This window comes from Penicillium oxalicum, chromosome VI, assembly GCF_001723175.1.
Source record: "Penicillium oxalicum strain HP7-1 chromosome VI, whole genome shotgun sequence".
In the NCBI taxonomy this organism is placed as follows: domain Eukaryota; kingdom Fungi; phylum Ascomycota; class Eurotiomycetes; order Eurotiales; family Aspergillaceae; genus Penicillium; species Penicillium oxalicum.
The window spans coordinates 3,071,902-3,093,482 of record NC_064655.1 but is presented as its reverse complement, the minus strand read 5'-3'; the positions used below and the strand labels follow the sequence as shown (position 1 = coordinate 3,093,482).

Below are 21,581 nucleotides of genomic sequence, written 5' to 3'. Positions count from 1 at the left end.
ATATTTGCGTGAAATCCAGCAAGTACCTTATAACCGTTGACACATGCCATGATTCCATCGAAAGAACTCAGGTTCCATCTACATATGTAAATAGATTTATTGTACGTATTACCAGAGCAGAGCGAAAATGAAAGTGCAATAAAAGTTAAAATGAATAAGCTAAAATTGGCTCCCCCCAAAAAACAAGAAAAAACAAAGACAAAGTGAGACGGCGGCATAAAAATCATCAAAAACACAACAGGATCTCAAAACAAACAAGAACGAATCAAAACAAGAAAAGAAAGACAGGACAGGAAAAAATAGGGAAAAGCGCTTGTTTGGAGGTGTCCTGAGGTTCGGTTGTCATGGCATCGCTGCAAATACAAACCCTGGGTCCAAGAAAAAAGAAACAAGAAGAAAGAAGGCAAGAACAAAAGACGGGAAATAGAGATCAACAAGAAGACTAAAAGAGAAAAAACAAGAAAAAAAAAGGGAATGCGATTTCGCATCATACACGCCCGCACCGTACAATGAGGAGACAAAATGAGAGAGTAGGTGACATAAGAAAAGCATATTGCCAGATATCTTCGAGACAGAAGATGGATGGACAGAAAGAAAAGAGATGACACTATTCCACCAGGGCACCAGAGAAAATGGAAGAGAAAAAAAAGATATAACCAGAAACGATATTGTGACAACCCTGACATCATGTCCAATAGAAGTGAAAATACGCTCTTGTTCATAACGAGCTTGAGGATGGAGAAAGAAGCCGTGTCTGTTGTGTTGTTGTCCTTCTAGAAAAGCATAGATCGAGTCTTCTGGCGGCGAGCCTCGGCACTGGGTAGCTCCGGCTGAGAGAAAGTGTGCTTGTGTCGCGGTCTTGAAGATGGAGGCGCCTGCGCCCCCGACCCTGCAGAAGCCGGTGGTGGTGGTGCTCCCAGCACGCTGGTACGCTTTCCAGCCGCCGAGGCCTGAGGGACTGGAATGCCACTTGCAGGAAGGCGATCAGCGGTCTTGCGTCGCGCCTTGATGCTATTCTCATGCTTGAGCACGAGCTCGGCCCAGGGCTTGACGGCACCACCACCGGCTGAAGAGCCCTTGCCAACTGCCTCGGACAGCACTCTCAGCCATCCTTCCTTGTCGGTCGGCGAGTCTGCGTAAAAGTCGATGACCTCCCCGTTTCCGAAACGAATCCGGAATCCCTCCTCGACAAACATGTAGCCTTCTTCTTCCTCCGCAAATGCAGACTTGCGGCGACCACCACCCCTAGTGCTGGTCTCCTTTTGAGTCAAAGAAGGACGGTCGTCGATGAGCTTCGCCGCCTTGGCCAAATTAATGGTGGCTCGAGGTTGACGAGTCGTCTCGTGGTATGCGGTGAGTTTGGAACCTTGCAGTTTGAAGAAGCGACGACGCCAGAACTGTTTGAATATTAGATGAGCACTTGAGCAGGCGCGACGGGGTGAAAAAGAAAATGCAGAAGCCATGTTGCATCACTTACCGGACAATCTCCACCTTGCTGAGAGAGGAAACCCTCCCAGGAGCGTGCAGCCATACTCTCGGCATCTCGCATCTCGCGGATACAAGCATTCATGCTCTTCGGCATGTCTTCGTCCTTGCTGCCTTTGGGTTTCGGCACGAAGAGCAACTGCAATTCCAGCTTACCAATCTTGTATGGAGGTCGGCGCTGAGCGGAAATACTAGTCGCGCTCTTCTTGCTCTTGATACTGCTCGGCTGTTCATCAACCGCCCACTCGTTGAAACAAGCAACGTCGACGGTGTAGGGACGACCAAAGGCCATCTTTTCATGATCGCTCAGTGCAACATACGCACGGCCAAAGCTGCCGTCACGCGACACCAGGTTTCTCAGCCGCTCATAGACGGGCGCATTGACGTTGTTCGCCTTCTGTTGCTGCGTCTGCAATTGCTGCTTGAGGTCGAGTTCCTTGCGGCGGCGGGGCGAAGCAAAGACCCGACTGAGGGCCGATGTCTTCTGCCGGGGAGAACCAGGAGCCTCCGGGGGATAGAACTTGCTCTCGTCGATCTTCATCTGCAATGTGAGCTGGAACTCAAGATCGTTCTGCACGATCAATTCGAATTCTTGGCCAATCGGCGCAGATTTACCAAGTTCGAGCCATGATGTGGTCACACAATGAAGGCCATTGTCCAGAGTCAGAGCGAAGTAGGATCGTTCACCTGCAAAAAAGTCAGCCATCAAGATTATTTTCTGGTTTGCAACACAAGTAAAGACAGTGCGTTGACTAAACATACCTCGAGGCATAGGCAGGTCAAGATACTTGATGCCCACAACCTTGACGAACAGTCGACCGCGTTCCTCTCCCTCTTCATATGCCTCAGTCACCAGCTGCTCATTCTCATCAATGGTCGCCGGAGATTCTTGAACGTTGCTTGGTTGGCCCGGAAGTGGAGGAACTGCGCCTGGCAAAGGCTTCTTCTTGGGAATGCTCCCCGCCAGCTTCACGCTTGGCCGTCGCGGCTGGCCATTCCAAGGAACAGTGGTCCACGTCTGTTGGCTTGCTTTCCGGGGAGAAGATCCTGCAGAACGAGTGCCGCGAGGATCGGGACTGGTTGGGTCTGTGGGGGTCGTAGGCTCGTCATCGTTGCGGTTGCTAGCAATCACAACCTTTGTGTTCTGTCTCATCAGGTACCCTCTCTGTTTCGGATAACAATTGTCAGTTAATGGCCGCGTCAAGAAGTGATCAGAAAGATGGTCCTGAGCGCTTGGGACCGGCAGGGGTTGGGCCTTTGGAGCCGGTGAAAGACGGGCATAGCTTTGGGAAAGAGCGAGTTCGAACGCAACCTTTTGGGACTCGATGACACGGTCAAATTCTTTGCTGAGGCCGGAGCCCAGACTTTCTTCTTGAATACTGAAAGGTATGTCGAGTTTCATCAAGCTGGTCTGTCGTTGAGTGAGGCTGGGAGGCAGCTCCAGCTTAGGGGGCAAATCGGACGGTTTGTCCTCTTGATCGGATTCCTCATGCTGGGTGTCACTGTCGTTTGAAGGTTGTTTCGCAAGGGTGGGCATGGCTGGGGGATATTGGCCACTGATTTTGCGACGAGTCGCTGCCATTGACTCCATATCGGCGGGTGTCAACGAAGGCCGAGTCTTCAAGCCAGCACCAGAGGCGCGAATAGTTGCGACAGGTTCCGGAATCGACTCGTCGGAGGAACTGATATCCTCCCCCTCAAGAATCTCCTCTGCATTCTCGTCGTCCTCGACAGAATGACGAATTACGGAGTTGGGAGTAGAGGGCTCAGACAACGGCTCTTCCTTGATATCGGGAGTCATGGCACGCTCGACCTGTTGCTCGTGGGAGCCGTGTTCAACTGGAATATTATCGATCGGCTCGGGCGTCTCCTCCTCCAGTTTGATTTTCGAAAGAGCATCGTCAACATTGGCAGTGTCCTCGACAGTAGGGGTTGGTTCCCTGGATTCGTCAACTTCGACCTTGACACCAGCAGCCTCGGCAGCAGATTTGAGCGAGTAATTGCTTTCGTCGTCGTATGTTGCCCTCTGGTCGCGAGAAGAAAGACTGTTATCAGAGATATGCTGATAGTAGTCCGTGATGGCATAGAGGGAGTCATCTCTGGCCTCTTCTTTGACAATGACGCTGGAAGAGTCATCGAAATCGATATCTTCCTCTTCATCCCCCTCCAGAGAGGGAATTGGAACGTCGGGGTCGTAGTACTGATAGGAGTGAGGGCTTGATGGAAGGTCAAGCTGTGACTCCTCCTCAGATAACTCGTCATTGTCAAAGGCTTCTCCCTTTCGCAGATCTCTCAAGATGGAATCCCGAGAGATACGAGGGGGAGAGAAAATCTCGTCATTGGGCTTCTCAGCGTCACCGGGCTTCGCTGCTTCACTGTCGGGCTTGCTTTGTTGGACAACCTCCACATCAGCCTTCTCCACAATGGTAGTTTCTTCACTCGATTCATTATCATCAATTTCCTTCTCATCAATAATCATGAGTTTCAAGCGCTCTTCCAAGGTCATGCCGCCCCCGATGTCTGCCTTGCTGTAAGAAGCTGCTGCAGGAAGCGATCGGTGGCCCGAGCTGCCAAGCTCGAAAGCTGCTGCAAGCTTTCCAGGCGAGGTTGGGCCGGAGAGAGACAGACGCGAAAGCGAAGGCAGCGGGGGAAGAGGACGGCGTTCGCCGTTGGAATCGAGGGATTCCACTCTCGTGTGGCTGGAGGTTACATCACCCGATGATCTATCTTGCGTTTTGGGAACCTCCTCATCACAGGCAGATTCAGCAAACGATTCTCCCTCCTCATTGTCGCTATCGGGGGTCATGAATCTCCAGTCCTCCGGCAACACCACTGGCGTCTTTTCGATATCCTCCAGGGACGCATCAAAGCTGTCATCTCGCTCAAAGGATGTGTCGTGGTCGAAGCTGATGTCTCCCTCTTCTTCGGAATCGTAGCTATTTTCACGAGAGTCGGAAGCCACAGAGGCAAGATCTGGCGTGCGCATTTCATATTCATTCACTTGAGGTGGAGCAACGTCGAACTTCACACTCTTGGAATGCCGCTGCCCAGTGCTGTCATACTCTGACCAGATGTCATGCTGTGGATCGAAACCCTTGCCATACCGAGTTCCCTTTGACAGCGAGGATTTGCTGGGCGAGGGTTGGTCTTTGCTGGGCGACATTGGCCTCGGAGGAGGATCCATTGTGCACTCTTCTGGGAGTTGTGAAGTGCTTGTATTCGTTTGGCTATCGCGATCCGAAATCCGGTGTACTGCCAGAGGCCTGTGTGGAAGAGAAACTTGGGTAGGATCATATTCTTGTGCGCTTTGAAACATGCTGTTGTTCTTGACGCGCGACGCACGCTTCAGATCCTCGAGTGATGGACGCTTTGTGGGTACGTAGACTGATTCAGGGTCATATGGCGCGCGATTCTCGGCACCCTTCGCAAATGGGGATGGTGACTCTCGGCCTTTCCAGAATTGACGGGTTGAGGAAGAATGGCTCAAGGGAGAATTGTCAAATGTGGACTTGTCGCCGTGCGGCATCTTTCAAGAAGAGTTAGTCAATATTCATCGGATGACACTGGGACTTGAAGCCCGCTTTACCTTGGTAGTTTGGTTCCAGCTGGGGGAGTTCCGTCGCTGCGCCATAGGGCTCACTTCGGAAAGTGGCCGTTGACCTAAACCGTTGGACATGATTCCGGGATTGGCAGTGCTTCTGGAGTTTGAGACAATAAGCACAGGCGTGGGGGCAATCTCAAAATCAAGAGAAAGCCTGGGATGAACCAGCTCTCATTCCCACAACAACTAGGATGCTGCTTTGCAAGCTCTGGTCGATGATAAAGGGTAAAAAGTGGCGTCTGGTGATGTAAATAACAAGATACAGACCTTTGATTGATTTGATATGCTCTTCAGCCGAAGCGGCAGGTAGTTGGGGTCGGTGTCTTTGTTACGAACACGGTGCCAGGGCCCGTGTCGATCCTTTCGCAAGAATGTGGACTGTTTACCACAAACAACAACAGAAAAAGGGCTACCCTCGGCCCTGGAACGATTTCAAAAAGATCGAATGATTCGAGCGAAGTGAAGGAAGTATTAACGAAGGGATGCTGAAGGGACAACAACAGAAGATCCGATCCCGATATCTGTTTCCATGGATCGCAAAGTGGATTGATTACCCCAAAGCAAGTTGTGATGTTGACGTTAGCGGCTGTATCCATGGCAACTGCGCGGGATGTGTGGCTGACTCAGCGACAGCTGTCGCATCACGTGCTGATAGGGACTCAGACGTCAAGTCATCAGGATCGGCCTTAGTCCCCTTCAGGAATAGCGTCCTTCGATTTCGAAGAATCTCGTTTTTTTGGGGCGATCTCGATCAGCCTCGGAGTTTGCGGAACTTCGACATCGCTTTTTATCTTCTGCAAACACCTGTTGGAAGACACGACTTTGGTAGAATGCCTATTCCAGTTCGCGCCTCGATCTCTAGTCTTGCGCACATCAGACTGTCGGTGTTGCCGACCCTTCTCTCGCAATGGCAAGCAACGCGAACGATGGCCACTGGGAGGCTGCGCAAGACGTCCTCTCGCATGACCTTATCGCCCAACGTGGCTAAGCAGTCACTGAACAAGCCGCGCCCTGGAAGGGACCGGCGCGGGCCTTTTGCAGGCATGAATCAGACCGAAGCTCGCGTGCGAGATACGCCGCGACCTCGATCCCAAGCCGCTCTCAAACGCTCAGGCGAAGAGGGCAAGGCTGAGAAGACCGACTCGCCTTTATACAAAGCACTAAAGATGCAAACTACACTATCACCGGTTTCCTATGGTCGTCGAGCTGCTATCAAGTCAAAAATCTCCAACCTGACCAGTTTCGACCATTTCCCCCTCCTTCCCGCCGTTCGCCATTCGATCTTCGCTCAGGCTCTGCCCGGCCTCTCCGAGGTGGTACCAACCCCGATCCAACGACTCGCCATCCCACAGCTTCTGCAAGACACGTCAAAAAAGCCTACGACGAAAGTGGACCCGGATGCTCCGCAATATGATCAGTACCTGCTCGCTGCAGAGACAGGTTCGGGCAAAACATTAGCATACCTCCTTCCCGTCGTTGATGCAGTCAAGCGTGCAGAGGTTCGTGACAAAGAAGAGCAGCAGAAGCTGGAGGAAGAAAAGGCGAAAGAGCGGGAGGAAAGATTGAAGAATCGGACATTCGAAATTGAGCCGGAAGAGCCTCCCATGTCGAATGCTGGTCGACCTCGAGCGATCATCTTGGTTCCAACCTCGGAGCTGGTTGCACAGGTTGGTGCGAAGGTTAAGGCCTTGGCTCATTCCGTCAAGTACCGCTCAGGCGTCATCTCTTCCAACTTGACTCCACGTCGGATCAAAAATACCCTGTACCACCCGGATGGGATTGACATTCTGGTTTCCACACCCCACCTTCTGGCATCCATCGCCAAAACGAACCCATATCTCCTCAGCCGCGTTAGCCATCTTGTCTTGGATGAAGCGGATTCCCTCATGGATCGGTCATTCCTTCCGACGACAACAGAAGTGATTGATCGTGCAGCGCCGTCCCTCAAAAAGCTCATATTCTGTTCCGCCACAATTCCGCGGAGCCTCGACAATCAGCTTCGCAAGCGATACCCTGATCTGAAGCGTCTCACTACCCCGAATCTACACGCTGTTCCCCGACGTGTTCAGCTCGGTGTGGTTGATATCGACAAGGAACCCTATCGTGGAAACCGTAGCCTCGCCTGTGCCGATGTGATCTGGTCTATTGGCAAGGCTGGTGATGCTAGCGACGAAAACTACGGGCCTCTCACACAGTACATGGGCCCTAAAGTCAAAAAGATCATTGTCTTTGTGAACGAGCGCGAGGAGGCTGAGGAAGTTGCCCAATTCCTAGTTTCTAAGAACATTGATGCCGTGGCACTCTCGCGAGATTCCAGCTCTCGCAAACAAGAGGAAATTCTTGCTGAATTCACCGAGGTCGATCAGCCCCCAACTGCTGATGAGATCATGCTACTCCGCAAGCAGGCTCGTGCTGAAAAGTCTATTCCGTTCCTGGAGCCGGAGAAGAAGCAAGAAGTCGACCGACGCCTTCCCAACACGAAAGTTCTTGTCACTACCGATATTGCTTCTCGCGGTATCGATACGCTGGCTGTGAAGACCGTGATTTTGTATCATGTTCCTCACACGACTGTGGACTTTATTCATCGTCTTGGCCGACTTGGCCGTATGGGCAAGCGAGGCCGGGGTGTCGTCCTTGTTGGCAAGAAGGATCGCAAGGATGTCGTTCGTGAAGTCCGCGAAGGCATGTTCCGTGGACAGGCTCTGATTTAAAAAAAAGAACCATTTCCGGACTTGCCCGCGGCACGCCCTTTGTATAACATCATGTATTATAGCACATAAGTCGGCGTTTCTCGGAGGCTACCACATTTTCCTGGTTTCATGAAATTTGTCAATACCCATTGCAAGAGCGAAAAACTTTGTGTATGTAGAAACATATTTACCACTATACACACAGTGTACAGCCTAATCCTACGGCCTGATCATAGAACTAGTGATCGACTTTGAAAAAAAAAGCTCTCCTGGTACTCTTATTGCTCGCGTCTGCCATCTCCATATATGTCCAATAGCTACGTGTACCTAGCGCTTGACCAAAAAAGGACCATCCAAGAGAAATACCCGGACATGGCGGGCCTCGTAGTTAATCCGTGGAAGGGCCGAATAGAAATCTTGTTTTGGCTAAATTCACTCAATAAGCATCGCCATACCTCTTTGACACCCATTACGAGGAGGACCAGCTATAAAACACGATCAGATTTATGAAGCAGCTACATTCACTTTGTAGTTATCCAAGCCAACGCCTTGATAAGTTCGAATTGGTTCTTTCACCTCGAAAGGCAAATAAGTATAAAGCCTTCTGAAGCTCCCTCTGATATTTTAGAAGTCCGGAAATCCTTCTCAAAGTGGTGAATACTGCCATTTGGAGGATATCGTCGAAGGAGTCTTTTCAATTTATCTGACAGCTTCAAGGGTATGAGCACCGTAGCACATCAATTCCATTGAGACAGAACCGAAGTTAATCCTTGTACCTTATCCCAAAACTCTCGTGACTTCCACTTGACTCTTGTGCAATCTTTACTTTACTTTTCCTCAAGTCCTGCTCATTTTCTCATTTAGCTGTGCATAGAGATCAGTTTCAACGAGTATAGATAGAGTCAGATTTCGCTTCATACATATACATTTACTACTTGCTCGTATTTACACCAAAAAATGCTTCTCCATGAATACCTCGGGCCATTCCTTCAATTGAGTATAGTCACAACGTGGAAACGCAATCCATGTAGATGCTCTTAAATGCAAATCATGAATGATTCAGAATTCTGCTTGGCGTCGTTCTCTGCTTAATTGAGGCACCTTCGCAGTATTGTACTACTATCGATAGTCAATTACCCTCTTTGGACTATGATGGCTTGACTAGTAGACGGACAAAACTGCCTGGCATAGATATCGACCTTGTGCTTCACCTGTAAGTAACCATTGATAGATCTCCTTGGCCTCCAAATGCCCCGTGTTTTCCTTGTCCATAGACGAGACAAGAGTAACTAGATATGTCATATGTGAGCTCTTCATGAGGGCAAACATTGATAAGGCTCAATAGCATGTGCCTCAGAAAGCTCTCGGTTGTTCCATTTGACGGCAGACTTCGCGTGATACGTTCACAGAGACAACATTCCCTGTGAATGAAATTTAAGAACTCTAGAGAAAAAACCACACAACCATTCTTCACTGCAACTCTCTCTTTGTCTCAAGAAAGTTACAGATCTTCAGCATATCCTCTCTCATCCAGTAAGTTCTTCCATCACCGAATCATACCATCCGAAACATCTGTTTGGCGTGTATACTCACCTCTTTAACCCCAGCTCGCGTCTCGCAACCATGTCCTCTGAATCCAGCCACTCGCAGCCCCCCAAGTGCAAGATCTGCGGCAAATCTGCCGAGAAAGACAAATGCCTCCTGTTCTGTGGCCGTTGCAAAGCCGAGAGATATTGCTCCAAAGACTGCCAAAAGGTCGACTGGCCACAACACAAGAAAACCTGCACCAGCAAAGGCTCCGGTGCTGCCCCTGCCTCCCAAGACGCGTTCAATCCTCCCACTTCACCAGCTCTGGAGGTCACCATCTCGAAGCCTTTCCACAAACTCTATGAGAAGAAATGGCTCCATGATCGTCCCTCTAAGGACGTCTACAAGCTTCTCGTTGACGCCTACAGACTTCGTCTGGAGGATGAGTATGTGTACAACGGCGATGCTTCTGTGGATAGCATCTACGGCGGTGCTACTGATGCAGGCAAGGCAGGCTTCAAGAATTTCTTGGGGCTTGCAGAGCAAACCTCGGGTATTCTCCCTCCTTGGTGGTCAGTTGTCCATGCTGAGAAGTGCCTGGAGTACGCAACTTTGGCTCGGAACTGGAGCAATATTGGCTCTGCGGTCCAGATGCGCGACATCATCGCTCACTACAAGCACGCACTGATGCCGATGGAGCTCCGTGTTTTGGCTGAGCAGATCTATGGAAACGGACCTGCTGGGCGTTCGGGAGCGTCGACCGTGGCCATGATGATGGGTGCTGAGAACAGCGATCTTTCTGTCATCGACATGTGTCTTGGTGATCTTTTCTCTCGATTAAAATGAGATTCCCATACACTCGATGGCAGCAACGAATGGAGGAGCAGGGTGGAAATGAAGGGGGGGGGGGGGGGGGGGAAGAATTTACAGTTATGCTTCTCATGTTGGATCTGCTGCAGGACAAGATAGCTTCAGAAGAGCGATATCGGATTCACAACCATGTTTATCACTGAATGCATGATAGGTCTCTCTGATGATTTCCAGTATTCTGAATTCCTCTCTAGTTCAAGCTATTTCAACCTCTTGATCGCCTCGACCCAACTTCAATCCACCATCGTCCCTGCCCCAAACTCTCTCCAATCAACCTCACGTCCCACTTTCACACTGCAAAGATCCAAAATCGGTGTCTGGCTCTGTGGCCATCGTATTTATACTTTGACAGAATGGTTTGACAGGACCTCTGCTGATGTGCCCAGAGTAATCACCACAATGGTCATCCGGATAGACAGTGCACGCACCGATATTCAAGAACCATGACGTGGGTCGTTTCATGGGACTGTTGTCGCAGCTAGTCCAATTGAAACCACCATCATAGTACCACCGACAATAAAAGTCAGCCTCTGAATCCTGGGACTGCATGTGTGAATGCAGTGTGAAACATTTGTCCAGACGGGTGCTGCTTCCCTTCACGAGATAATAGTCGCCTTGGCAATCCTGCTCGCTGTACAAGGTCAACTCCCAGTGCGGGTGGCTTGGCTCTGGAGGCTTCGCAGTGACGGTCACCCATTTGGTGCTGGTGGATGTGCGCAGGGACACGGACTTGGTGGTCTTGGTTGAATGGGTAGTCGTCTTGGTCGGCGGATGGGTCGTCTTGGTGGACTCGGCGGACTTTGCGGATGGTGGTGGTGGAGGAGGAGAAGGAGGAGCCTTGGGCTTTTCAGTTATAGCAGGTGGTGGCGTTGCAGGCTGAGTCCCAGCTTGCTTATTGCAGTTGGAAATGCAGTGATTTGCTGAGCTGCAAAATTCGGCTGTGGTGCCGCAAGTTCCCCATCTTCCGCACTGATGTCTCGGTTAGGCGAATCCAGCGGACAAGATGGAGATCGTAACAAGAGATGGAAGACTTACACATTGTTTGTTTGGGCAAGGGTTCATTCCTCCCAAGTCAGAGTATTTGTGAGGACGGACGGTACCAGGAACCTGAGGGCCACAAGTTGCCTGCGGAAGAGCTACCGGCATGGGAGGCTCACCTGCAGCAACGCAGATGAATGCGCCCTGCTCGAGCTCACCACAGCCACGCCATGCCCAGGTGCGAGCATTGAAGTCTTCAATGTTTTTCTCTGTGATCCCATGAGCCTGAGCGATCTTGGCACACGTGTCTCCACCAGCAACAATGTAAGTTGAGCAAATGGGACCGTCATCTCGAGCGACCAGAGTCGGGGCCTCACTGGCCGCAGCCAGGGGGCTTAGAAGAAAGAAGCAAAAGATGCTACTGAGAAGATGTGCGACAGTGATGCCAGACATCTTGCACAGTCATGAGAAATAGGTTATCGATGATTGAGAGCCTATCTCAAGCATGGCCGATGGCCCGACTTATAAGTCAGACTGGGGGTCACGGCCAGATTTGATCGGAGGGACTTTGGTCGCAAGAGGGAGAGCTCCGAAAACTTGCAAGAGGCCATTTCGAACGAATGCGAGTCATGTATTGAAAGAACGTAGATGTCCTGACGCATATGCAGTTCTTGTTCATTATCAGGAGACAGGCCCAGAGATTCGAATGTTGGGTCCACCATCAGCGAAGGCACACAGACCCATGCAACCCGCATTGGCCCAGATGCCAAGCGTGCGTGGTAAATACGTTCATTGACGATATAGGATTGGCCAGCCTCGAGATGATCGACAACGCTTGACCGAAAAGGGGGTTGAATTAGCTTATTGAAGATTGCCGTATCCTTTGTTCATAAATGGCGTCCTTACTCACCGGCAATCAGTTGCGTTGTTTCTGAAACAGCCTTCGAGGAAATTTATGATCATGTTGACAAGAGCCTCACAAAGAGTTCCTGTGCTTTGACTCAAATCTCACCGGTCTCATGATAATTCTACGTGTCCTCGCGAGTCATGCTACAGACAGTCTTACGAGTCACGATGCATGTCGGACCAGCCGTGAACATGCATGCTCATCAAGCTCACACAATGAATTCCCGCCTGAACCCCAAATCGGGCAAAGGACCAGCAAGCCCTTAGTACAGAGGAGCAGATTCGTGTGGCCTTCAAAGCGAACCATGAACCGCGTCGCATCGCCGAGGAGGAGAGGCGGAGTGCACTCATCATGGCTGTCGAAGATGATCAGCCTCAGTGCGAGCGAGTGCTGAGAGTGTGTTTGGTGCCACTTAATTTGCGGTCAGATGGGGGGACTGCCTTCAAAATGCACAAAGGTCGAGTCTGCCCAATAAAGAGTCGTCATTTCAGGCGTTGACAAATCTCTAGCTCGGCGGCGTTTTGTTATCCGGGTGAAAATGATGATTGTTCTATTAATGCGTATGTTGGCATGCATGATACACTCTCAACCGACGCCGACGTTTGGTCATTCCGAAACCGCATCGGCCAACCGCACCTTCACATCATCTGCGACTCATGGTCCTCTCCAATCGAATTTGAGCATCCTCCTCTTCGGCTCTCATGAGCTTATCACTCGGTAGCATGATCGCCTTATCAATCGCCACGGGCAGTCCACGATGCCGTCCACGGATCATCACCGCACAAAGGACAAGCTTGCTCAGCGTGTGCCAGCCTCCAGAAAAGCTGTAGAGCTGATCAGGCAGACCGGTGCTTATGCCGACACATCCATAAGCACTCACGGTCTCAAAGATGATGTTCAGGGCGGAGAAGGTGACTGGATCCTTGGTGAACTGGCCTGCTTCGACAATGCAGACAATGATGACGGCCAGGGCAATCCACCAGAGATCGTAGGCCAGCTGAGAGCGTAGTTGATGCCGAATGAAGTAGAATCTGCTTGCGGTCGGAGCCATTGAAAGTGCGCTCGTGGAATCGTCCGAGGATGAGTCGTCTTCTCGATTTTCGGCCGACAGATCATCCGCGTATATGCCTAAGCTCCTCTCTTCATACACATTGGAATGGCGCATCGTAATCACCACAGGATACACAGAGATGTACATCATGACCACGTAGATCATTTGCGTTCCGAGCTGGAGCCCTCCGATATTGATCAAATAAAAGCCTCCGCTCCGAACACAGAGAGCTTGGAATAGCCCGTCCAATACTCGCGCCCCGGTCGGGATCGAGGTGACAGATGGGTTGTCTAGCTGTGGACAAAGTCAGTATTTTGAGGGCAAAAAAAAGAGAAAGAAAAGATCTGGAAATCACCCAGGCAACGTACGTTAAGCACCTCAAATGCAAGCCAGTCAATACCATTGAGAACAATGACCGAGAGAAGGAGCCACCAGGTATGCGCAGACGGGAACAAGGTCGTATATACTCGACGCGGATGATTCAGCAAAAACGTCAAAGTATCTCTAAATTGATCAAAGTACGCGTGCTTGGGAAGCATGAGATGAATCGCCTTCACAATGCACCGTAAGAAAATGGGATAGCTTAAATTGCACTGTCAGCATGACGTATCCACGAAGTGAGACTGTGGCACGAAGGCCGACGATTCTTACCAAGTATTGCCCGCAAGTATTAGCAAGCCCATGGTAATGAGAATGTAAGGTGATGTTTGAAAGGGGACCTTATTCAGGAGTCAGTCTTCTCGATCACAGAATAGCACATCACTGATGACAAACCATGTTTGCATCGAGTAGGCTCATTCCAGAGTTGTTAAAGGCTGAAACCGCAAAGAAAAAGCCCGTCCACCTGAGTATAAATAGATTTGCGTCAGAAAGACTACATATGCTGACCAAGCTGACCAGATCAACCTTAAGGGGAGGTAGGAATTTCAACGCACCACGGGTTCAAGCCATTGGACTCTGTTACTGACGCTTTGTTGTTGGCAAGATAAGCGCCCAGCCCCAGTCCACCGAGAAGCTGCCATAAGAAAGTATATTGGAATGATGATGGCCAATAAACAAATCGCCCGATATTCGGCGCCCCCCAGGCGTTGGCGTTCTTTCTCGGTCAGATTGTAAAACGAGGAGTTGCGGTTCAGTTTTCGGAGGATATCCGCGTGAAGATCCCCTCCTAAGGTCTGATCTGCAGATGAGCCTCGCTCCAATTCACCAAGGGTATTTGTGCGATCCAAGACATTTGTGTAGGGGGAGAGCATGCGATGCCGTAAAGAGTGTGCCTGTTCGTCTTGGACCGCTTCGGAACTGGGCGAAAAAGCCACGTGCGTTCCAGTGTCTGCATTGCTCTTTTGAATCTCAAGAGTACCACTCGTCGCTTCCACATTTGCCTCTCTTGCTGTCAGTGAGTCGTAATCCCCCTCGAGGGTGCTTCGGCTTCCCGCTTTCTCATTCAATCCCATGCCTCGCGGACGTAATGATCGACCCTCGTTTTGAGATATACGACTATCTAGGGCAGAGGCCGACTGGAAAGGCTCCGTTCGACTCGGGGAGCGAACAATGGGGAGAATTCCCGAAGCCCATGGGTGTTCCTCTGGCATAGTGGGCTGTCTCGATATCGAGTGAGATCTCGCCAGCGAGCGGCCCAGTCCGATTTGACTTCGAGCTTTCCGTTCTAGCCGCTCTGCTTTGACAAGCTCACTGAATCTTCGTTCAAATGCACGCTTGCGCGTTAAAACCACACCAATAGAGACCCAGATCTAAAGTGCATTAGTTGTCTATTGAGCTCCGATGGAGAGATGTGAGGTTGGGACCATACAGCAGAGCCGGACATGATCAGAAAGAACAACAAAAGTTGCTGGAATGTATTCAGTGTCGATAGATTGACCGTGTTCATGCCCGCAAGAGTCATGGCGCTGACAGCCAGATACAGGGCATCGATATACCGAAGGCTATGGGCCGGCGTGGAGGACCCCCAGAGGATGCCGGAGCAGACCAGGGTCACAATAATAAAGTAAGCATAATGCACTGTCAGAAACCGCACATGCGGAAGATAAGATCTAATTGACTTGCGGCGGATTTTCTCCATGCTGGAAAAAAAGTGAAGCTTGGGCAAAGACAGGCGAAGGATGGATGGCTAATGTCTCCAGCTCAGACTTTGCCAGAAGACTGGAATTCCCTCACAGTCAGATACCGTGGGAATGATACGCTCAACGGAGCGAGGCTGTCTCACACGATATCTTCGTGGAGGGCTGCTGGTGATGCAAAAAATGGGAGCAGTCACGGCCTCATTCAGCTTATCTGCGCCACTTATCGATCTTGAGGTCATGTGACCTAGATCAACCTACTGGGCAGCAGTGGCTGGTAGGCACGTGATTTTCAAGGGTACCCTCACCGAAATGTTGCCATCGTGAGGGATGGCCACACTTGAATGAGGGGGGGGGGTGGTTTTTTTTTCCAACGGTGAAGGATCTGCAAGATGTGTCTCCATGCTGGAAACGTTGCATGGATGGGTCTCCTTGGGCGCTGGTAATCCTGGGGCTTGGCAAGATAGGCTTCCACAAAGAATCTACTTGGCTCATTCGTGACTGGCTCACAAAGAGAGTATTGTGCTCCACTCAGCTCGGCTCGGTACCGTCTCCACCTTACACGCTTACCTGTTCCACAGCGTTTAGGCTTCGCACTTACAGTCTTGCTCGATTTCTCTCTTGCTAAGAATAAAAGAGCAGTCGGCGATACACCCGGAGCCCTTTCAGTAGCTTTTGATCAGGAGAAAGATATACCAAACTCTAAGAAGATGCACAAGTATTTGCATGGTAGGAGGATATGCCTTATCAATAGAGTAGATTTGTCGATCCAGTAAGTCTATTTATCTCGCTCCAGCGGCCATCCATCTTCACTTACACAGGGTATATATTGATTTTGTCCAACTATCAGACTGGATACAGGGCTCACATAATTTATATCAGTAGGTAGCTTCTAGGTATCAATCCACGGAGACGATCGCACAACACTCGCTTCCTCATTTTAAAATTCCTGTCATACGAATCAACTCGTGATCAAGAAATACGAATGATGAATGGAAATAATTCACAATGCGTTCTTCAGGAATGAGCCAAAAAAAATTACAAGTTCTCATGATAGACGCCATGCCATCATAGCTAAAATGCACGCCGGCCAAAAAAAAGCTGAATATTCAGGAATACAATGGTCATGGTATGATGTCTTGATGGTACCGGGCCAATCTATAATTTCTCCGGCGAATAAGTTGGCTCCCGCTCCAAGCATGTGCACAGGAGAGGACCGAACCAGAGGGAAAGAAAAGACGCAGGAGAGCCGCGAGCATGATCATCAAACACGCCACGAGAGTCTTCTGGCCCTATCCCAGTCACATTGCATTACAAGGTCGTTATCGTGAGCCCGAGATGGGAATCCCTGATTGAAAGCACAAAAAGCAATGATCCATTTAGGAATGTCGTAGCTATAGGTAGAGAACTGATAATCATGGACGATTGGGTACAGAAAAGCGCGCATGTACCTCACAGCCACCTACTCCAGTCTAGCTGCCGGTCAAGCAGATGCGGCATTTTCTGTTTCTCTCGGTTGGAGCACAATTGGGGAACCAAATCCGAAGAGGAAGGAGACTTCAGTCACGGGATGAGAGCAAAGAAGCAAATTTCAGGAGAGAAATCCTTGAAAGCGCAAAAAAGAAAAAGAAAAAGAAAAGCGCCAGCGGTGCATTCCGTCGGTTCAGGTGCTTATTTCTTAACGTGGGATCGGAAGTACCACTTTGGCCCCACTGGGGAGTCTCTGATTGGCTGCGTTTAATCCCGCATCGCAGGCAGCACGTCGAAACTGCACATGGGAAATACGAGAATGGCATCTCCAGCCGTGCTGGAAATGAACAATTTGTAGAAAGATAGCTACGAGTTGCTCTGTTGGTGCAGGTGCCACCACACGCTCGATCCAGAGAACGGAACATCCAGTAAGCCTCTTGGACAAAACATGTACGTAAGGTGGACTTCCGTTCCTCATACTGGGCATAGCGCCCGCTCAAGTCATGGCACTGTACTTTCCATGTGGCAGAAGTGGATTCTTGATCCCTGAGGGGTTTAATTGCCCTATCGCGCAGATGTAGAGAATAGTCATGTTGAGTCCCCCTATACAATCAGCTGGGCTGAGGCAGAAACTGCCATATTTGACCATCTTTGACGTAAAATCTCCATTCGTTCGCCAACGATATTGAGAAGAGTCGGTCGTTACGCCGAGAAAATTTTTGGCACGCGAGGCACCTATAAAGTTCTTTTATCTTCCGCCGAGTCCCAAAGACTTCTCCGGTCTGCCTATCCATTGTTTCCTCTGAAGCGTGCCCGCCTAACACCTTCGAAGCTTCTTCATTCACCCAAGCGGTCCTCAAGCCTCGTCAGCATCATCGACCTCCCACGGTGTTCTTAACGCTCCTTTTGACTCCAGTACTCCTCATCGACCAAACTTTCCTTTCAAAGCCCTTTCAATCCAATCCATCCTGACTCTGTCTGGCATGGCCAAGACAATGTCGAGCGATGAGCTTGACTTGGAAGCCGAAGGCAATGAAACAGCTCGTGCTCAACCAGCGCAGTTCGGTGTGAGCATCACCCAACGTGCAATTTCTTTTGGACCGGATGAACGGGACTCTGCTCGACCGGGTCGTGTTATGGGCAGAGTCCGACGATCGATGTCCCGCTCGCGATCTCGCAGCCAGACCCGACTTGATCGAGCCGCCTCCAATGTTGCCATCGAATTCCAGCGGATGAGCATCCAGATCGCCGAGTCGGAAACCCGAGAGAAAGCGTATGAGGACCTCAAAGCCCCTCCGAAAAAACACGAATTGCCAGAAGATGCACAATATTTTGAAAACCTCAACTTCCACAAGCAGAGTCTGGAGGACATTTGGAGTCACTTCAACAGCACCACGCAGGGCCTCTCCCTCGAAGAGTCGATGGCTCGCTTGGGTCGCGACGGCAAGAACGTGCTTCCTCATGTCAAGCCAAACTATGTCAAGCGGATTCTCAAGTATGTTTTTGGAGGGTTCTGCTCTGTCCTGTGGATCGGTGTGATCATCTTCTTCATCTGCTGGCGCCCCCTCGGTGATCCCGACCCGCAAGCTTACAACCTGGGACTGGGCATCTTGGTCTTGATTGTGATCTTCTTGCAGGCATCTTTCTCCGCCTTTCAAGATTGGTCCACTGCTCGCACCATGAAAGCGATTTTGGATATGGTGCCCACGGAAGCCACCGTGCTGCGATCGGGCGAACCGATGCGCATCCCCTCGACCGACCTGGTCACCGGTGACGTTGTCAAGCTCAGTGTGGGCAACAAGGTGCCTGCCGACCTTCGCCTCATTTCCACCTCCGGAGATACTCGCTTTGATCGCTCAGTGTTGACGGGAGAGTCGGAGGAAATTGATGGCACCACCGAGATGACGGACAACAACTTCCTCGAGAGTCGCAATGTCGCTCTGATGGGAACAATGGTGACCAATGGAAGCGCGGTGGGCATTGTCGTACTCACGGGCCAACGCACCGTCATGGGTCACATCACAGTCTCGTCCACAGACGTCAAGGAGGAGCCAACCCTCATTCAGAAGGAGATCACTCGTTTCGTCTACATTATCGTCTGCCTGACCGTTTTCCTCGCATGTCTGCTCCTCTTTACCTGGGCGGGATGGCTTCGTGTAAAGCACTCCGGCTTCATGAGCGTCGTCGCCATGCTCAACGACGTCATGGGTTGCGTGGTGGCATTTATCCCCGAGGGAATGCCCGTGGGAGTCGCTCTTACTCTCATGAGGGTTGCTCGAAGCATGAAGAAGAACAACATCCTGCCCAAGGGACTCTCCACCGTGGAGACCTTGGGATGCGTCAACGTGATCTGTTCGGACAAGACCGGCACTCTGACTGAGAATCGAATGAGCGTCATCACAACCGCCTTTGCGGATCAAACATTCACGTCCCAGGAGGCCATCTCTGCCACCCGGGCAAAGTCCCACGAGCCCCTCAACCGTCTCCATAGAGCTGCTGCCCTCTGCAACGATGCAGTGTTTGACCCTTCTACCATCCAGAATCCGATCAAAGAACGCAAAGTACTGGGCAATCCCACCGACGGAGCAGTCCTCCAATTTGTGGAAGAGGTCCAACCTGGCTGTCTTCAAACTCTGAATGAATCATACCAGCGAGTCTTCAGCATTCCGTTCAATTCGAAGAACAAATGGATGCTCACAATCCACAAGATGCCCCACTCGGGTGCGGATGAGAAATCTGGCAAGCACTTGCTTTTCATGAAGGGAGCCTCGGATATCCTGCTGCCACGCTGCACCTCGTACTGGTCTTGCACGGAAGATGCCGTTCGTCCTCTGGATGGTGAAGCCATCAACAACCTGGCCGCAGTGCAGGAGAAGATGTCGAGAGCCGCCCAGCGTGTCATCCTTCTTTGTGAACGGTCTTACACCCCGAAAGAAGCCCTCGGCACTGCTGCGTTTGGTGAGGAAGTTCAGCGCGACGGATTCGCCGACCTGACTTTGATTGGAATGTTTGGCATCATCGATCCCCCCCGTCAGGAAGCGGCCGCGACGGTTGCCGCCTGTCGACGGGCCGGTGCTCGCTTCTTCATGGTGACTGGAGACCTTGGTTTGACTGGTGCGGCTATTGCTCGCGAAATCGGAATCTTCACCGGCGACGCTGAACCGGATACTTTTGACACTGTGGTGAACCGTCGTGGCATCAACATGAGCCATTCCACTCTGGCTACTGAGGTCGGCTGGTCGCAAACCAGCTTGCTTCTCGAGGGTCCATCGATCTCAAAGTTGACGCATGAAGACTGGGATGTTGTTTGTGGATATCAGGAGATTGTGTTTGGACGTACCATGCCGGATCAAAAGCTGCGGATTGTCAATGAGCTTCGTGCGCGTGATTACGTGGTCGCAGTCACCGGCGACGGCGTCAATGATGCCCCGGCTCTTCGCGCGGCCGATGTGGGTGTCGCTGTGGTCACCGGAAGCGACGTGGCCCTGGAAGCTGCCGACTTGATCCTGATGGACAAATTCGACTCGATCATTGAAGCTATCCGTCTTGGGCGACTGGTCTTCCAGAATCTCCAAAAGGTCATCAGCTACCTGTTGCCTGCCGGCTCGTGGTCGGAGATTTGGCCAGTGCTTCTCAACGTCTTCTTCGGTGTTCCCCTTCCGCTCTCCTCCTTCCTGATGATCATCATCTGCGTTTTCACCGACCTGTTCTGCTCCCTGTCGTTGATCTTCGAGCAAGAGGAATTCGATCTCTTGGATCTGCCCCCGCGGAACCACAAGACGGACCACCTGATCAACCTGAAGGTTTACATCCAGAGCTACTTGTTCATGGGTGTCATGCAAACCGTCTGTGCGCACTCGATGTACTTCCTCTACTACTGGCGACACGCGGGGATCCCCGCCCACGCGTTGTTCTTCGCCTTTGAGAAGTATACTGACGGGTTCTATGGGTACACTCAGGACGAGTTGAACCAGTTCAACATCGTCGGGCAGAGCGTGTACTTTGTGTGCCTGCTGGTCCTCCAGTGGGGCAACATTCTCAGTGTGCGCAACAAGCGGTTGTCCATTCTGCAAGCCGACCCCATCCGCAAGAAGCGCCGCAACCCATGGCTGTTGGCGAGCATGGTGGTGAGCTTGGGCATCGCCATCTTCGTCACCGAGGTCCCCGGTATCCAGACCATCTTCGCTACCGGGCCGGTGCCCCTGGAGTTCTGGTTCCTGCCCATCCCTCTGGCGGTGGGTGTTCTGTGCATGGATGAGCTTCGCAAGCTCAGCGTCCGCGTGTGGCCCAAGGGATTCACTGCTCAGATCGCTTGGTGAGAGGGCGCGTGTGGTTTGTGTGGGAGGGTCGCGGGCGGTGGGCGAGCGGACCAAAATTATTCATATGGCGCGGCGTTCTTCATTGTATGAATGGGTTTCATACCAATTACTCTGGAATATCATTAGATTTAGCCTTTCTTTCGACTCAAATTGAGCTCACTGTTCATACCTTTTTTCCTCCTCGGCTCCCTTTGGCGCTCAGTCGATGTATCAGTTGATCAAACATGGCGTTGCCGGCGGAACGTACCCGCCGCACATCGTGGATAGCATCACCATGCCCTACCATCAACTTCGTCCCCCATCAATGCTCAGGGTACAAGGTTGGTTGAAAGATGAGAGATGTATCTGTGTCACGACGTGACAATAGGGGGTTGAGACGCCTCGTAGAAAGATACATCCTCTACCCAGAATTCCATCGACAAGATCCACTACTTCACTCAGTGTAGTACACAGTGTACCACACCAGCACAGCCGTGTCTCGCGCACATCGTCCTGAAATAAGGTTATTCCCAACCGACCGAGTGCAACGCCATATGCCCAACGATATGCCGAACATGATGACGATGATCATCACCCACAAATCCAATATCGTGAACAAGCTCTTG

At 51.1% G+C, this 21,581-nt stretch overlaps 6 protein-coding genes across 6 annotated transcripts; 3 read left to right on the top strand and 3 right to left on the bottom strand.

The window, feature by feature from the left end:
• Positions 1-773: 773 nt before the first annotated feature.
• Positions 774-5,161, bottom strand: POX_f08287 (uncharacterized protein; the record flags this gene model as incomplete). Its single annotated transcript, XM_050117063.1, has 4 exons — positions 774-1,397; positions 1,478-2,172; positions 2,248-5,011; positions 5,072-5,161. The coding sequence occupies 4 exons, from the start codon at positions 5,159-5,161 to the stop codon at positions 774-776; spliced, it is 4,173 nt and encodes a 1,390-aa protein (XP_049967202.1).
• Positions 5,162-5,916: 755 nt separating this feature from the next.
• On the top strand, positions 5,917-7,797 carry POX_f08286 (ATP-dependent RNA helicase mrh4; the record flags this gene model as incomplete). The annotated part of the gene is made up of 1 exon (XM_050117062.1): positions 5,917-7,797. The coding sequence occupies one exon, from the start codon at positions 5,917-5,919 to the stop codon at positions 7,795-7,797; it is 1,881 nt and encodes a 626-aa protein (XP_049967201.1).
• Positions 7,798-9,399: 1,602 nt separating this feature from the next.
• POX_f08285 (uncharacterized protein) lies at positions 9,400-10,149 on the top strand (the record flags this gene model as incomplete). The annotated part of the gene is made up of 1 exon (XM_050117061.1): positions 9,400-10,149. One exon carries the CDS (start codon positions 9,400-9,402, stop codon positions 10,147-10,149), a length of 750 nt encoding a protein of 249 aa, XP_049967200.1.
• A 300-nt stretch (positions 10,150-10,449) lies between these two features.
• On the bottom strand, positions 10,450-11,604 carry POX_f08284 (uncharacterized protein; the record flags this gene model as incomplete). The annotated part of the gene is made up of 2 exons (XM_050117060.1): positions 10,450-11,142; positions 11,209-11,604. The coding sequence occupies 2 exons, from the start codon at positions 11,602-11,604 to the stop codon at positions 10,450-10,452; spliced, it is 1,089 nt and encodes a 362-aa protein (XP_049967199.1).
• A 1,097-nt stretch (positions 11,605-12,701) lies between these two features.
• Positions 12,702-15,189, bottom strand: POX_f08283 (Low-affinity potassium transport protein; the record flags this gene model as incomplete). Its single annotated transcript, XM_050117059.1, has 7 exons — positions 12,702-13,403; positions 13,478-13,691; positions 13,761-13,828; positions 13,884-13,953; positions 14,045-14,124; positions 14,174-14,860; positions 14,920-15,189. The coding sequence occupies 7 exons, from the start codon at positions 15,187-15,189 to the stop codon at positions 12,702-12,704; spliced, it is 2,091 nt and encodes a 696-aa protein (XP_049967198.1).
• A 2,451-nt stretch (positions 15,190-17,640) lies between these two features.
• On the top strand, positions 17,641-20,976 carry POX_f08282 (uncharacterized protein; the record flags this gene model as incomplete). The annotated part of the gene is made up of 1 exon (XM_050117058.1): positions 17,641-20,976. The coding sequence occupies one exon, from the start codon at positions 17,641-17,643 to the stop codon at positions 20,974-20,976; it is 3,336 nt and encodes a 1,111-aa protein (XP_049967197.1).
• Positions 20,977-21,581: the final 605 nt, after the last annotated feature.